The following is a 16,701-nucleotide window of genomic DNA, read 5'->3' on the forward strand; positions in this document are numbered from 1 at the left end:
TTGGAACAGCAATGGTGAGAATTCTATACTTTTCTTTCAACTCTCTTCCTCACAGGAAGCCATTCATAACACAGATGAAGCATTCTCTGTACAAACTCTGGTTAGCTAGCTAGCCAAAAAGAGAAGGAACTAAACTGAAAAATTAATTTTACACCTATCGATCACATAAATGATAAGGGGAACGGGAAGGCTACAAGCTACAATTTGGGTAATAAATCTCAACCCTATGATGGAACAATTACCTGCGGTTGCTGACTCTCTACAAGGCATGCATCTCTAAACAAGCCAAATCAAGTAGTGAGGTTTCTTTGCGCAGTTTCCATTTTTAACAACAGATCTCGAATTTCAGCTTCGATCCTCATTTTCATATTGAAATACTCACGATGTGCTCTTTCAAGACTCTCTAGTTCTTCAAGCTTTTGTCTGCGCCTTTCCTCAGACTCAACCAAACGTAACTTTGTGATTCGGCTCCTGTATTCTTCTTCAATCTTTTCATTCTTAGCTATTGCAATACGTTTCAGGCCTTCAGCATCTCTTCTTGCATCATCTGCCCGTACTTGGAACATTTTTGCCTCTGCCTGTTTGATTCTCACAACGCTCTCCAGCTCATCGATGACTGGTTTCTTTTCTGCACTCTTCTGCAACTGTGAATCGTCATTCAAGCATCCTACCCGATCCCAATCCAAGCTGGGAACACCACTACTGGCATTTTCTAGTTGTGGAGTAGTCTTTTCAGCTGAAACAGATGCAAGCCACATAGCTTCTTGGCTTGGCCCAAAGACCCCAGTGCTTAATTCTAGGTTCCTATGGGGTTGTTCCTTTCCAGAAGTAGAGATGTTGCCAAACCTGGAATCAGTTTCTGCAACTAGAAGAAGAAAAAGATGTAAACAACAATGTCCTAGTCTCAAAACTCCAAAAGTATATATAAGCATTGCAAATGACAGAGACAAGTTTGTCTGTAATTGTAAAACACTTATGCAAGCCTGATGCAATAATGTCAGAACAGAACATAACAAGATTGAAAACCACAGAATCCGGATCACAGTGCAGTCCGTGAAGAAGCTTCCATTTGGATGTCTTCCATGTCCAAAGTTGAGGTGTGCCCTAGATCAGTCTTCCCTAAGGCTTAGAACCCATACTAATTTTTTTGAAGCATTTCAGATCCTGATACATTTCTTAGGCAAGTCCATATGAGAAAAGTTACTCTCTAGTTTTTACAGAGTCAGATCATGAACTATAAGCAAGGATTACAGTATTGGTACCGGTCGCCATATCGGTCCCATCATTTTAAGGGAAATGTCGGAGAATATCATACTATATTGCAGATACGCAAGATATGCTAAAAATAAGCACAGAAATGGTCAAGATGCAAATGGAAATACATTTTTGCACAGAAAAAAAATAGTATAAATAAGCAATATATAACATGTATCATGCATAAACACTAAAATGGAGAACACCATATTGAAAGACAAGTGCATTCAATTGAAAATTGTGATAAAGAATGAGGTTTCTATTGTCGACTTCCAGAGAAATATTAAAATCTATGAACAAATTGATGCAATAATTCATGCTTGATGCAATGTTTTAGTTTGTTTTACCTAAATCTACTCAAACATTGGAAAATACAAAAGTAAAGATTTGCGAAATAAAATTCCAGTTTTTTCAATTGAACTGCCTTGCACTATGTTTAGCTTCAATGGATGATTTTTTAATGCTTCAATCCTCTAAACATCAGTTTGATTGTAGATTTTGAATTTTTTTTTTTTTCTATGAATGATTCAAAGCCCCAAGTCCAAGAAATGAAAGGGAGATTGATTGTGCAGTTGTGCTTCAAATTTTGGAAACTTATGTACCGCCAGCGAGAAGAGTAGACTTTATTCCGAAAGTGAAATGTGTTCTATAAATACGTATCATAAGTACCGGTACGTATTGGTATGTATCAATGAGTATCAATTGTGTATCCATGCGTATCAGCCGATTCATTAGGATACACTTCATTTTTTATAAATGTATCGTATTGGCCCGTATTGTATCAGTAACGACCAGAACCGATACGTATCGGCTGATACAGTACGGACCTTTAAACCATGACTATAAGCCTCTATTCCTGGTTGTAGGAGTTACTTTCTATAAATATAGGCTAAATCTTGTCAACATAGGACGAATTTATTTGAATGCACAACAATGGTTTTAGAAGTTTATTATTAAGCCTTACACTTCAGTGCTTTGGTGCAAGGTTTGGCAGGCGATTCAAGTGTTGACATAGCAGCTAGCACTTGCTCAAGATAAGTCTTATGATGCTTCTCCAAGTAAGTTTAGGAGTCCCCAACTCAATTATTCATGATATCTAAAGTAAATTCTTGAATGTAAAACCTTATTTCCACTCCTACTCATGGTAATCAAGGCATCGCTGGTGTCCAGGTACTTGACAGTGAGCTGGGTGGCCTAACGCCAAAGTGTCCATCGCAAAAGGCGCAGGGTCTGCTTTGAGTATTCGGTGCACTCTTTTGTTTACAAACTTTTTTTCCCTTATATAATTTGATTCTGCTTGTAACTTCTCTATTGGTTTATGTACAGTATCTAATTGAGATGAGAAGCTTAAATTTATTATGTTTGGAAGAAAAAAATAACTAACCTAAATCGAGTTCATTTTGTTGATTCGTTCTTATCTCCATTCACAATATGGCTAAGCAAAAGAGAACAGAAATCTGAAAGTGAAACCTAAGAGCATGACACCCTCCCCTTACTGGCGGCACCCTCCCTTCCAGGCAACACCATCTCCAGCGGCAGCAGTAAATTCTTCCCCCTCTTTTTTCCTACAGCAGTCTCTACTGCTGCTTGGTCAATCATTTAGGACTCAACGATACCGACGTACAAGTTTATGGCACAAATTCTGTTCAAGTCAAGCCATCTACATTAAATATTTAATTTACTGTATTTTTTTGCAGTCTATATACTGTTTTACGATTTTGCATTCTCATTTCGCCCTGGCATAGCTGCCAAGTTGACGAGGCACCCACCTGGCAACCAATCATTATTTTTTTATTTCCCCTCTTTTCTAATATTATTTAGCATGCTACAACACATACCTTATATCATCAAAAAATAAAGGCTAAACAATATCAAATGATTAAAAAAAAAAAAAAAATTTAAGTCGCATCAAATCATCAAAAATTAACATTAGGCCACATCAAGTCAACCAAAAATCAATATAGAACTAGAAGACGGCAGAATTAAAGCAAGCTACTAAAAGTTTATATTGTTTTTCGAAAATACAATTTTATAGAGAGCAAAAGAGCAACCCAATACACGAGTTAGAGGCTCCCGCTACAGCAGGGTATGGGAGGGGCAAATGATTTTATCTATAAGTAAAACTACTCTCGATTTAGAGAAATACTCTTGTTCTCTAATAAGTTGACTAGTCAAATGATTTCACTTTACATGAGGCCTTTTGTATTAAGTAGAGCATAAAATCAACCTTCCAAAATCCAAGATTGCTTAAATCTGATTTATATTGAAGGAGTTATGTTCTGGTCAAACCTTATTTGGTACGTGAATACTGTTTAAAATCGCTTGCATGAAAATAAATTTTTAAACATCAAAACAAAAGATCATTTACAGCAAGCCAAACATGATGATAAGTACTTGATGAGTACATTTATGTGTGATCTTAGCCTCTTAGGTAGTAAAACATGCATTTTATATATTTAGAATGGAGCGACCATGGGTTTTACTCTCTTTTTGCAAGTTTCCTATTTTCAAGGCCTTAAGAACTATCAGGCGCCGTATCTCCAATGTTGCATGCAAAGATGTCCCGTTTCTTTTCATGGTTGCAAAGAGGATGAAATTCTGAGCAAGATGGACGTGTTGCGTTAAAAGTACACATTCATTTAGACACACGTACACGTGATTATTCTTTTCGGGGTCAGAAAAAGAATAATAGACCAGAACTGAACTGAGATGCAAAACCAACCCGTATGCAGTTGTTCCAGAGGTATAAGGAATATTCTAAGACACCAACAAGGATGGGGGGACCCACCTTGGGCGTTGGACACACTCTCTTTCCTCCCTTGTGCGACTCTCCTATCTTTTAGGAGATTTTGTTGAAGATTCTTTCCACTCACCTAAAGCACAAAGGGCATGGACGGAATTTCCCAATAAAATAGAAGATTGCCCAAGCAAATTATAGAAAATTGTCCAATGGGGAGGTTTGTGCGCAAGTTTGAAGAGAGAGAAAAAGAAGAGAAAACAAATAGAAAGAAAATAGGAAAAAAATCGTTGGAAATCCCTCCTACCTTTTTCTCCTAATTCCTATTTTCCACCTCATCACACAAATTCGGCCAAGAGGTTGCGCACAAAAGAGAAGAAAAAAAAAAATATAGGAAAAAAGGGAAAGAAATAAAAAATCCCTCCTTCCTATTTTATCTCTACCTCCCCATTCCCTATATAAGAGAGTCGACCAAGGGGAAGAGGGAACACCTTTCTTCTCTAGTTTTTCTCTTTTTCTCTAGGTTTTTTCTCCTCTAGTTCTAATTCTCTAGTTCTTTGTTTTAGGTTTTGGTTTAAGCACTTATGTAATGCTTTTTTTTTTTAAATGAATGCAAGCACTTTTGTTTCTAATTCAGTATTTCATTTTTATTATTTATGGTATTGAAGTTGTAGTTTTCAATTTCTAGTTCTAGGTGACAAAAACAAGTTGTGGAGCATCTCTTTCAAGTTCAGTTTTTCTCTTCTAGATTTGTTTTCTCCAAACCTAGCAATTTCAGATTTGGTTCATTCCAGATCTGGTTTTTAGGGCTAGTAGTATCTCAAATCAATCAAGTTATTTTAATTCAAAGATTCAAGTATTGAAGTTCAGATAGATAGGCTTCTTCACAAGTCTTCTCACCCCCCTCTAATTCCCTCTTCTTGCTACCCATCATTCTTAAATTAAGTTTTAAATTTTCAATTTTACATTATTGCTTTCCCTTTCCCCCAAGGTTCATGGCTAGATTATGTGTTGGCTTTGCCTCTCTCTAGCTATGGAACCATCCTTTTACTTTTCTTATTTATATTGCATCCCTTCCCCTAAGGCTAAGTAGAGCAGCCCTTGTAAGAGTAACTCTCTGGTCAAGTAAGGAAGCTCATATTATTTATGGTGCATTCCTTGGGCTAAATAGAAAAAACTACTTGTGTGCCTCTCTCTGGCTTTGTCCCATTTATTTGCACTTTTCTTTTTATTTCAGCACTTTTACTTTCAGATATTTGCTTTTTAACTGCGTGGTTTGAATATTTAAATTCCTAGATGACAAATGGTTAGGATTAGATGTGAATGGTTAGGTCGTTCAATTTTTATTGCAATTTCAATTCCAAATTCCCTAGATGTGTTGGTTAGGATGCTTTTAGATGCATTTGTGTTAGGATAGTAGTTAAAAGTAGATCACCATAATCAATCGTTACACTTTCGCATTACTAAAAGAAGCTAAAAATAAAGTGGCTGCTCTCCTTGTGTTCGACCTGTTAGTTACACTGATCCGTACGCTTGCAGTTACTTTTAAATATCAAACAGTACTCACTACATGATGGTTATCTATTCCTTGGAACATGACCATCCATTCCTAATACATCCTTGAGGCAGCACTTAGATCGAGAGACGAGAGCTACATGGGGGCAAAATGGGTTGATATTTTGGGTAGGACAAGACGCATTCAATTGCTGATTTATCCTATTGTCCACATCCACAGCACATAATTCAGTAGTGTCGTACATGTCAACTTGCCAAAGGGGAGAAACAAAATACAAGCCTTTACACACCATTACCCATACCGCACGCACCTTAGCTACACATTAGTATGGACTTTGTCCTTGGTTTACCACCGACACGTGAAAGGCATGATTCTATCTTTGTGGCGGGGATAGATTTTTTAAGATGGCTCACTTTATTCAATGTCGAGACTATTGATGCAAGCCATATAGCCAAGATTTTCTTCAAAGAGGTGGTGCATATACATGGACTGCCGGAATCCATAATCTCTAATAGAGATGTGAAGTTCATCAGCTGTTTTTTTGGAAGACTTGATGGATGAAGACAAATACAAAGCTGAAGTTCTCTACAACATTCTTGATGCAGACACGGCTGCACTTACCTGGTTGGATATGCATGACCCGGCTTTGGAAGTCAAGAGCCAAGAAGAACCGGTCCACCCAAGGTTTTGGTCCAACAAAGGCTGGGTCTTTATTTCATGCCTTTTATTTTCTAGATTTGAACGTAGGAACTAGGATTTCTTTACTTTTGCATTAGTTTCCTTTTATGATTTGCTTCCTAGTTTAGGCTAGCTTCTATTTCAGTTGGTTTCTAATTTTGTTTTTTTACCTTCCCTATATATAGGCTGTAATTGACGGACAAGTTAGAGTGATTTGATTTTTTGAATGAGAATTGGTTGGATTTGTACTCTCTGTGTGTGATTCCTCCCCCTTGCTATTCTAATCTATCTCTTCTTCCCTAAGGCCCTCCATCAATTCCACCCTCAGACAGATGGTCAGACGGAAGTGGTGAACCCAAAGCCTTGGGATCTGATGCCTAGTTTGTGATCTTGAGAAGACTTGGCCTTCTATTCTTGATTTTTGGTTAGACCTTGGATCTAGAAACAATATAGAAATAAAATAAAGATCTCTTTTTTGAATGAAGAAATAATAAAATATTGTTTCCGGATATGTCAATTGGTAAAATTCCAAGCAATTGTACATACTTAAGCTCCATCAATCACACCACAGGACGCACTCCTTTTGAGATAGTGTTTGGTCTCCAACCTAGATGACACGTGGATTTGGTACCGTTGCCCCCTCATGCCCGCTTAAGTGTTGAAGTAGATGAATTTTTTAGGCATATTACAAAGGTACACTAATGTTCGATGTTGTATTGCCGGTAGCAACGAAGCCTACCAATCTACCATCAACCAGCATCGTTGTTATGTGGAGTTCAGACCAGGTAATAAGGTGATGGTTCAGATTCCACCCTAGCATTTCCCTCCTAGTACCACCCACAAACTTCATCCTTTGAAAATGTGACCATACAAGGTGCTGAAATGCATCGGTCCAAATGCCTACATATTACAGTTGCCTCCATACATGAAGACTAGCAACATTTTCTACGTCGCCGACTTGACACTTTATGTGGGCCACCATTCCGATGAGGGTGGTTACGGAGCATGCACTACGGCTTCCCCAATTTGGCCTATAGACAATGTGATTGAAGATGTCCTCATGAATAAGTTTACTACCATGCGTGGTGGTAAGGGGTATTATTTGTTTCTTATCAGGTGGAAGGGAAGACCCGTCAAGGATAGCACGTGGATCCATGCCAATGACTTCCAATGTTTTGATCCAGATCATTGCGAGTGCTACATGTCATTCCCTCATTCGTCAGAGACGAATTATTTTAAGAGGGGGGAGTTGATGAGATTCCTACACAAGCCTGCAATACCGAAGGAGAAAGGAGCAGCTGCTTCCATCGAACCAGATTCTTGACTAAACCATCAGCCCCAAATCTGTCCAATCGGACCATTCAGCAATTCAAGCCAGCCCTTAGATCCTCTAGGACTTAAAAGCTCCCTATCGATTTCAACAAGAAGTTGGAATTTTGTCTCTTTGTGAGACTTATTCAGGAAGCAAGGATTTCCAGCTTTTGTTTACTTTTTCATGATTTGGACTTTGTTTCCATTTTTTTGTTTTCTTAGTTGACAAGTATTTGAACTAGCTAGTTGTCTCTAGAAGTTTCTTTGTCTTTCTTCTTGACCAAGGAAGACAAAAACTTCCTATTTCTTAAATCTTCATTTTCCATTACTTTCTAATTTGTAAGAGCTTAGGCCAAGCTATAAATAGGCCTTCAGTTGTAAGAATTCACAGATTTTGAATTAATGAAGTTTGTTGTGCTTGTTCACACGATTTAGCCTGAGAGAGGTTCGGTTCAACAGCTGAGGGTGAGAGAGGCCCAAGGCTGAGACAGCCTAACCCCACCCACAACTATCCTTTGATCCTTGTTCTCTTCTTTTTCTCTATTCTGTTTTCTATTAATTCTAAGTGATATTACTCTTGTTCAAAGCCTACTGAAGTTGTCCACAAGCTCTCCATCGGTTGCTGATCAGACTACCTCGGATTCTCCCATCAATCTCAGATTCTCCAGGTTTTCTGGGCAGAAACTCGATGCCTAGTTTCCCAGCTCTGTGACCTGATCATATCAGGCTTTTGAGGACTTATTCAGCACACCAAGAGGGGCACTCGACCAGCCTTGCAAGCCCATCCAATGCCCTATGGCTGGTGGATTTTTCCAATTGTATCCTTTTTCATGCCCTAAATCAAGAAACAGCATCTGTTTCAATTCAGCCATCAGAAGTTGATCATTTTTAGCGTTTTGTTTGACAATACATGACCTCCATTCGATCCAAACTTCATGTTCAACTGAGCCCTACTTTGTGAGTTAGAAGTTATCAAAGTTTTGCCCAAATTTAGGCTTTATTTCTCAGTTGTAACTTCAGTTCATACCTGAGTTTATTATTTGCCTATTGTTTGGAGCCTATTACTAGTCTTTACCAGGATTGATTACAAGTGTAATAATCATCCTTACATAAGAAAAATCCTGGCCCAGCCCAAGACTGCTTGGCCCAATAGTCCATGGGTCTAGTCCACTTATGGTGGATCATAGGCCAAACCCCTTATCCACATCACATAGAGTTGGAGGACCGCTTTTGTAGGGGTATTTAAACCTTGGTTGTACACTTGTACTCCTACCTATTAACACTTTGACATTTTGTAATATAAAGTGGTATTTCTTCATTTGTAATAAGTATTTTAGTTGTTTTAATTGAATTTTATGTGTTCTAATACTAAATTATGTGTAGCATAAGCTATATTAGAGAAAGTATACAGCAATGTATGCCATTTAAATAGGATAAGGCTGAGTTGTTGTTGTTGTTGTTGTTGTTGTTGTTGTTGTATATAGCAAGGTACGTTGAACATTACCAATCTAGGGTATAAAAGCAAACTAGAATTTTGGGCCTAAATATGGATATTTGACAGCCGAAATTCCTTCTCGAACCCATTAGCCGAAACATGCAAGATTTCAACCACGTTTTGGTTGAAACCCGAAATCTTGAATCTTGATTCCAGATAACATTCAATTTCATCAGGTAAATCAAGAATAGGTATAAGCCAGCAGAAGTATTTCAGGACTTCTCTTGACTTGAGAGCTGAGATTCAGAAAGCTCAAGGAAAACTCTTTTCATAGATGACTAAACTTTGCAGTGGATTTTGATAAGCATGTCAGTCAGAACTATGCAGGCAAGGACAAACCAAAGGACATTATTCAGTTAACTAAAAGAATATCAGGAACCAACATCTTCCACTGGATCAAAAAGAAGCTATAGAAAGAATCTAAGAACAAATAGTTCAGTATTTTTATGAGATAACAGGTGATATTATAGAACCAAGGGGGACAAAAAAATTTGGCATGGAAGTAAACATGACACTTGTAAGATCCATCACATAGTCCAATACGCCATATAAGTTACACACACGCACAAAAAAAAAAAAAAAACAACAGCAACAACAAAGCATTCAAAAGGGAATAATTCACATACAATCACGAAGTTATAACTATGTGCACAATTTCAACTGTTCACAGAATAATAAAGATTGCAATAAACCAAAGCTTCCAATGAAATTCTTTGTTTGCAAAAGTTACAGAACTTACCAGTCAGGAACTCCATGATTTGATTATAAACCTCCGAGAGATTGGATTTGTCATGTTCTAGTCTTGCCCTCATCTTCTCAGCAGCATCATGAAGTTGTTTCCCTCGCACATCATTACTCGCAGAAAAAATTCTCTTCACATACTGAAGTTCCTTAGAAAGAGTCTCAGCTTTCCATTCCCTTGCACAGGTCTTGAAAACTTCTTTCACAAAGCCAAACATCTCAGAAGGGTGATTGCAAGCAAGACAGTGGAACTGCATCTCAGTTGTTCCTTGAGCTCCAGTGACACTATGCCCATTTCTGATATAATATTCTCTTAAGCCACAACTTGTATGGCACCAATGAAGGCAGAAATCACACCCAACCCAACTACAGGTATTGGATGCCATATCAAACTTTGAACAAACAAGGCACATACAAGCACTGCAGAAGCCACTTTTCTGTACACAAACTTTGCAATCACATTCATCCACTGGCAGGGGACTCCTGCAAGCAAGATTTCTGCACTTCGAGTTCAGAAATATCTCAGCTAAATCAGGAAGAGGAGAATCCTTGGCTCGGTAGAGAAAATCTTGAAGACCAGTTTTAAAAGCCACCAGGATCTCCAACTGAGCTCGATTACACTTTGATAGCGTCTCTAGTGTAAGGTCAGATCTACTCTGCAATGCTTCCTGATATGTACGTAACTGCCCATGTTTATCTTCATTAACTATCATCTCACAAGCACTCTCTTTTAAACATGCTATGGACTGTTCTGTCATTTCATGAATTCTCTTGGCCATTACTTGTAATGGTTCCAAAATTATCATGGCAATAATCCTCTCAACAAAACCAGTTCCACCTACAACAAGTTGTTCTATCTCCTTCTGACTACTACTGCGAAATAAACTACCACCTCTTTTCTCGCGTTTCTTGTCCTTTCTATACTCCGGTCTAGCTTCAAGAGAGCCAACACTATGTGCAGGCGATTTTATTTCATCTTGGTTCCTTGACGGTACACCTGTAAGCTGTCTTGGCCGACTTGACTGGCAATCCAAGGCAACAGGTACTCCAGAGGTTCCCTCAGAAATCCTGTGATGATCTTCAACTTGCATAGTCTTGTGATTTAAAATGCCTTGTGACGACTGAGATGCAGTGCCATTTAGTAAAATCCTTGGATACAAGGGAACCTCCTTGCGCTTAGACTCATTTGACAATTGTCCCTGCCAGGAGCCATGAGAAATTTGATCAACTCCCTGAAATATAGGATGACTGCCAATTGATTGTTCATAGTTATCAAATGAATTCTGTGTGAGAGAGCAGCTGGGGTTGTGAACGAATTGCTGGGAACCAGAAAAGGAAATTGATGCGGTAAATCCATCAGAGCCCGTCCAAAATGTGGAAGGTACAGACTGAACACTCCTTTGACGACTGGGGGAACCAGAAGCTGGCTTTGGATCATGGGAATGAAGTTCTAATGAAACATTTGGCAAGCCAAGAGAAAGCTCCAGTGGCTCCATTTTAAGCATTTCATCCTTCTGCTTATTAGCACCAGAATTGTTCGTCTTCTCCTGTCTAGTTGCAGGAGGACTAGAGAACAACTCAAAACCCCTACAGCTCGGCCCTTCCATTGCATCATCTCTTCTGGCTACTACATCTGCTTCCATCAATAGACCATCGTCCATGGAATTTGCTTCATTATATGAAGAAACAGCAAGACTTTTTCCTTTATCCTTGAAATTTTGAGTGGGCTTATCTGTTATGAGGTTCAAAGTCACCTTAGGTGCTCCATTTTCTTTTGCAACTTCTTTATTCGAATTGAGAAAATTGATGTCCTTCACCTCAGCTTCCAAATCAATACCTTTGCCCTCTTCTCGTTCCTCTTCCAAAGGCAATGGTTTCTCAGCATCCTCAGCCTTGGTTGCTATATCTCTACCATGGTCTTCTGGCATATGGCCACAGGGGCCTACAGACTCACAATCTTCCCTTGCATTTTCTCCTTCTCTACCTACATTATCTGCCACAGTTGCTTCTTTGCTTGTATCATTATTAGAGTTCTCCAGACATTCTGGAACCTCATCAATTTCCTTAACCGTCTCTGTCACAGGCTCCTGTGTCTCTTCCTCCCGTTTTCCATCGCAATCATCTTCACCCTTGAGCTCTATCTTCTCTTCAGCTGATGATTTCCCTCCTTTCTCCAAATCCATCTCCGACTTTACAGCGTGCGCATTCTCCAATTCCTTGCAATTCTCAGTGCACACTCCTGGAGCTTCGGCATTTCGGTTGGGTTCAGATTCAGGTTTAGGTTCAGCTTCAGCTTCTGGTTCTTCATGTTCGGGATTGGGGTTTTGTTTAGGTTTGGGATCCCCTTCAGGTGCAGGTGTACCTTCGGCTTCAGGTTGCAGTTCCCCTTCTTCCATCTCACTGCTGCTGCCACTCTCTCTGTGCACTTCTTCGTTCTTCTTCACGTCAGTACTCCTAGACTGCTCCCCACCAGAGTCCTTCGAACAAGGAGGCGACTTCAGAACATCTCTCGAACCCTGCGGCGATCTTACATTTCCTCTTTCCGCAGAAGCAACTCTGCTCCCTCTCCCAGTGTCGACATTAAACCTGGTATCTTCGTCGACATCCTTGCTTCCCCCGAACCTCCGCCACGATGAAACACTCTCTTCACGCCGTGACCGATCCCTCTCTGACCTAAACCCCTTTGGGAACTCCCGCCTAGAGCCAGAGAAGCTCTCCGACCGATGAATCCTCTCACCACTATAGGGATTCCGAGGCGACGAAAGTGACATACCCCTATCACCGCGATCCCGATAACGATCAAAGCTCTTCCTCCTCTCAAAACCATCAGAATCATGATCCAATTGCTTCCGAAATGATCTGGAAACCTCACGATCATCGTCTATGGATCGATCATACCCAGACGAAGAAGATACACCTTTCCGACCATTTTCAGCTTTCGAATAAAATCGCCGATGTGAACGGTCCGAGTCTTGATCCCTTCGACCCCAATCTTTGCAAACCCCTCTCTCTCCAATCGAACCGAGATCCTCATCATAAGATCTCAACCTTTTCATACTTAATTTACAGGATATTTAAACAAAAGAATCAAACGGGAAACTAGATGCCAGCTTCAAAAGTCTAGTTTCCCGAAGCCATAAGAATCCAGAACCCTACCTCTTCATGATCAGTAATCAAAACCCTAACAAAAACAGAAGCCAAGAGAAGCTGAAGAGTTACTAGTCATGGAAATACGATCTCCAACCAGACAAGATTGGTAATTCGTCGGGGGAATGTTTTCTAGCGACCAACGTCCGGCGAGAGAGAGTTAATCTGCTAGAGCTGGAGCTATCCATGGAGATTGAACTTGAAGAAGACGGGAAAAAAAAATATGACCAGGGGATGAGAGGGCTTTTATCGGTTGAGGAAACTTGATCTCTCAGTCAACATGGTTCATTAGGAATGAAGTAAGAAAGAGAAAGAGAAACAATAAAAGGTGCTCGATGCTAGAGTACGCAGCGTGCGCCAAACACATATCCTAGACCCGCTCCGACCCAACCAAGACCATGATTTGTGATTCTAAGTAAATGGAATCCGACACGGATTCGAATGAACCCGAACCGTATGCGACCTATTTGTACGGCCGCGAGGAGTTGGATAGATTTTGGTGCGGGGGTGTGCTATGCGCACGCTACATTCTTGAGTTGGGAGAGCCGTTGACATGTCTGACTGTGACAGAAAAAAAGAGTCGTCCTTTAGCTTTAGTGGTGGGGAGAGAAGGACGGTTTGACTAATTTGACATACTTTTTGACGCCTAGATACTATCGTAGTGTAATAATGTCTGTGAGCTGTTGTGGTGGGTTTGCTTTTTTGACTCTCTGGCCCTTCGTGTACTTATTGGTCACCGATTCTTCCGCATTTTATTCCATCTGTGTCCCCTTGGTTGTTGTTTTTTCTCTGGATAATCTGGACCGTTGTTCTCGGAGAGCAGAGTTTTATTCTAGACCGTCGATGCATTTGGATGAGTGAAGGAAAGTAACAGAGGACATTGCAGTCTCTTATCAAGGAAAAAAAGAGGACCCTGCAGTCATGGGCACAGAGGATAAGTATACCACGTGGCACGTGGGGGTGGTGTTGTAAATCAGGTCGGGCCCATCAAGAATTTCCAGCTTAAGTCATCTTTCTGAATCAAAGATAGGGATTTAATTCAGGTATCGAGACAGTAACGGTGGCCCGCGATAGCAGTATCGATACTGATACTGATACAGATCCATGGAATCAAAACAGTATTTTCTAATTAAAATACAATCGGATCAAATAAAAAAACCGATCTCCTTCTCTGCTAGCCTTTAGTTTTGGGTTTTTCGAAGTCGATAAAAACCACAAACGATCGGACCAATAAGATTGACCGAATGGACAACAATCGATGAAAACCCAGGAAAATCAATCATGGAGGAGTCCGGAACTCTAGATCAGGTCCTCGTACTAGAATCTGGTCTTGGGTTTTCATACATTTTCTCTCATGACACGTGTGATCCATTAAAAGCCATTATCGTATTCATATCACTCATTTTTCTCTTTTGATTTAAATGTTTTATATTTCTCTTTTTGAATTAAATGCCAAACTTAGTATCTCCTTTTATGTAAAAATATTTATTTTTTTATTTAATTAATTGATTCAAACAATACTTATACAAAACGCCATCTCTCTCTTTCGATTATCTGATGCTAATTCGGTACAACATTAATAATGATTCAATACATATTGAACTGATCCAATCTGATGATAATCAACGTATCGATATCAATAGGCTCAAGATCAACAGAAGGTTCACTAAAAGATAGCCTAACTTTACATGAACGTGAAGACTAATGGGAGCACAAGCATTAATAATGACAAGATTTTCATTTTTCAATGGGGAATAGATGGTCATTTCACCCCCTCCATATATATATATATATATATATATATATCAATGTGTAGACACCACATTGCTTTCTAGGATTTTTTTTTTTTTTCAATCAACAATAAAAAATATTTTAAAACTACTCTTTCCTTTTTATATATAAAAGAAGACTAGTAAACCAATAAGGGTCATTAAGAGACCAAATCTAACCGGACTGATAACTATCAGTTGCGGTTTGGTTGGACCAATTTTTTTGTTTGGTCGAATTTATGGACCAAGTTCATTCGGGCAAATTCAAATGAGCGAGTATATATAAGTCCATGGTGTAATGGACCCAATAGACAAGAGTAGTAGGCTTTTCTGGTAGTGGATCCTGATCCCTTCGCATATATGTCCATGGGCTTCATATGAACCCTACAATAATATCTAGCTAGCTACCAAACCATCATTTATCTCACATATCTTATCCGTTGCTTCCAAAGAAAGAGACGAGAAGATATTTTCCCATCTCGCTTTCTGGAGTGGTTCTGTCGATTCGCTACCCTTCTGAGATGATACCTCCCTCTTTCCTCTCCAAGACTATCCATGAACAATTATCATCTTTTCTTCTTCATCTCTTCAAGACGAACTGATTATTCAATTCTCAATTCCATCCATGAATTCCATTGAACAAAATCTGTAGCTTTTCTTCCATGGCTACTCTCTCAACTGGGCATTCTTTCCACCCAAAGAAAATCTCTGCTCCTTCCATCAGACCCAATTCAAGATTTCAACTCTGTTTAGCTTTTTATCCAAAACATGAACCGCCTGGTTTTCAGGATTCAAAGAGGAAGAAAGAGAAAGAAAAAGGCAAAGACAAAGAGGGGGAAAAGCATTTGTTTCTGAGGCTTTTGGTAAGTATTGAGAAGGTAGGGAGAGGACTGAAGGAGAATATGAGTCCCAAGCAGAAGGGTGACTGGAAGGACCTGATGTTGATGAGCATCTCATTTGCTGTTTATGTTTATATATCTCAGAGGATTGTTTGTACTTACTGTGCTTGGATGTCCATGCTCAAACAGCCCTGATGAGGATTCATTCCCATGAATTGGGGATTGGGTTCTTGGTATCAATTTGTAGGTTGTAAAGGAAGCTGTTTTCATGATGGTTCTAATAATGTAATATTCGTTCTTTTTTATTGTTATTTTTTTATTATTTATTACTTTTAGGCCTTTTATTTAATCTGATCTTTTGTTAAGGGTGAGAGAACGCAGTATTTTAGAATATACTACTGGTTTTCAAGACAGTATTAGCAACTTAACCAATAAACTGGGCTTTTAGTTTAGTAGTATCATTCTTGCTTTGATGCCTTGCTTCAGACGGTATTACTCAGCTTCTAATAAAAATCAGTCTTTTATAATGTTTTTACCCTTAGGCTGAACTTCTGTATCAAGATTGATCATCTGGCCAATCGATTGATTTTTATAACAATGATTTTCAATTCTTGACTATGAGAACAAAAATAAAATTTCTAAATGAAAATGCAAGCTTTTTTGTATTCCACAATGTGATATTGGTAGGTTTTGTACCTCATCAACCTGAAAACCAGATAAACTAATGAGATCAACCATTGTAAAATATTTCTATCTGGGTTTGAGTTCAGGCTTTGGTCAAAATATTCTCTTGTATATCTCTTTTTATTTTTGAAAAACAGCCTTATTGATGTATTCACCAAGCAATCATAGCTCCTTCTTAATTGGTTTGTCTTGGGGTGCAAATTTACGGCCATAAGAAACTCTTGATACGCAAGATTCCAAGTTCTTCACTGATTTTACCGTGTCGAAATAGTGTTTTAGCATTCTTTTCATCCCTTTTGCATGTTCTTTTCATCCCTTCTGCATTCCTATAAGCACATTATGCAATTGATTAGAGCTTCTTAGAGTATGCTTGGACCATATAGACTGGACACAAAACTTGTCAATTAAAATGAAGCAATCAATGTAAGCAAGCCAAAGATCAAAAATCTGTCAGGATCTATTTATATATCATGAATCTAATCTCAAAACAACTCACACAAGTTGTGTATACATCCTGGATTTGCTTGAAA

At 39.0% G+C, this 16,701-nt stretch overlaps 1 protein-coding gene across 2 annotated transcripts; it reads right to left on the reverse strand.

The window, feature by feature from the left end:
• LOC122088930 (protein OBERON 4-like) lies at nucleotides 1-13,153 on the reverse strand. Of its 2 annotated transcripts, none has more exons than XM_042658315.1 (2): nucleotides 9,731-13,153; nucleotides 1-859 (listed from the first exon to the last, which is right to left on the reverse strand). In XM_042658315.1, the coding sequence occupies exons 1-2, from the start codon at nucleotides 12,786-12,788 to the stop codon at nucleotides 291-293; spliced, it is 3,627 nt and encodes a 1,208-aa protein (XP_042514249.1). In that variant the 5' UTR covers nucleotides 12,789-13,153; the 3' UTR covers nucleotides 1-290. The 2 variants fall into 2 exon arrangements, with proteins under 2 accessions (XP_042514249.1, XP_042514248.1); XM_042658314.1 differs by having other exon boundaries at nucleotides 1-865.
• Nucleotides 13,154-16,701: the final 3,548 nt, after the last annotated feature.

This window comes from Macadamia integrifolia, chromosome 9 (genome assembly GCF_013358625.1).
Source record: "Macadamia integrifolia cultivar HAES 741 chromosome 9, SCU_Mint_v3, whole genome shotgun sequence".
Lineage (NCBI taxonomy): Eukaryota > Viridiplantae > Streptophyta > Magnoliopsida > Proteales > Proteaceae > Macadamia > Macadamia integrifolia.

Bases quoted from the DNA above. Each gene is read 5' to 3' on its own strand.
- LOC122088930 (XM_042658314.1), bottom strand. From the start codon at position 12,788: ATGAAAAGGTTGAGATCTTATGATGAGGATCTCGGTTCGATTGGAGAG. The intron at 866-9,730 runs GTAAGTTCTGTA...TTCTTCTTCTAG, and splicing joins AATCATGGAGTTCCTGACTG to TTGCAGAAACTGATTCCAGG.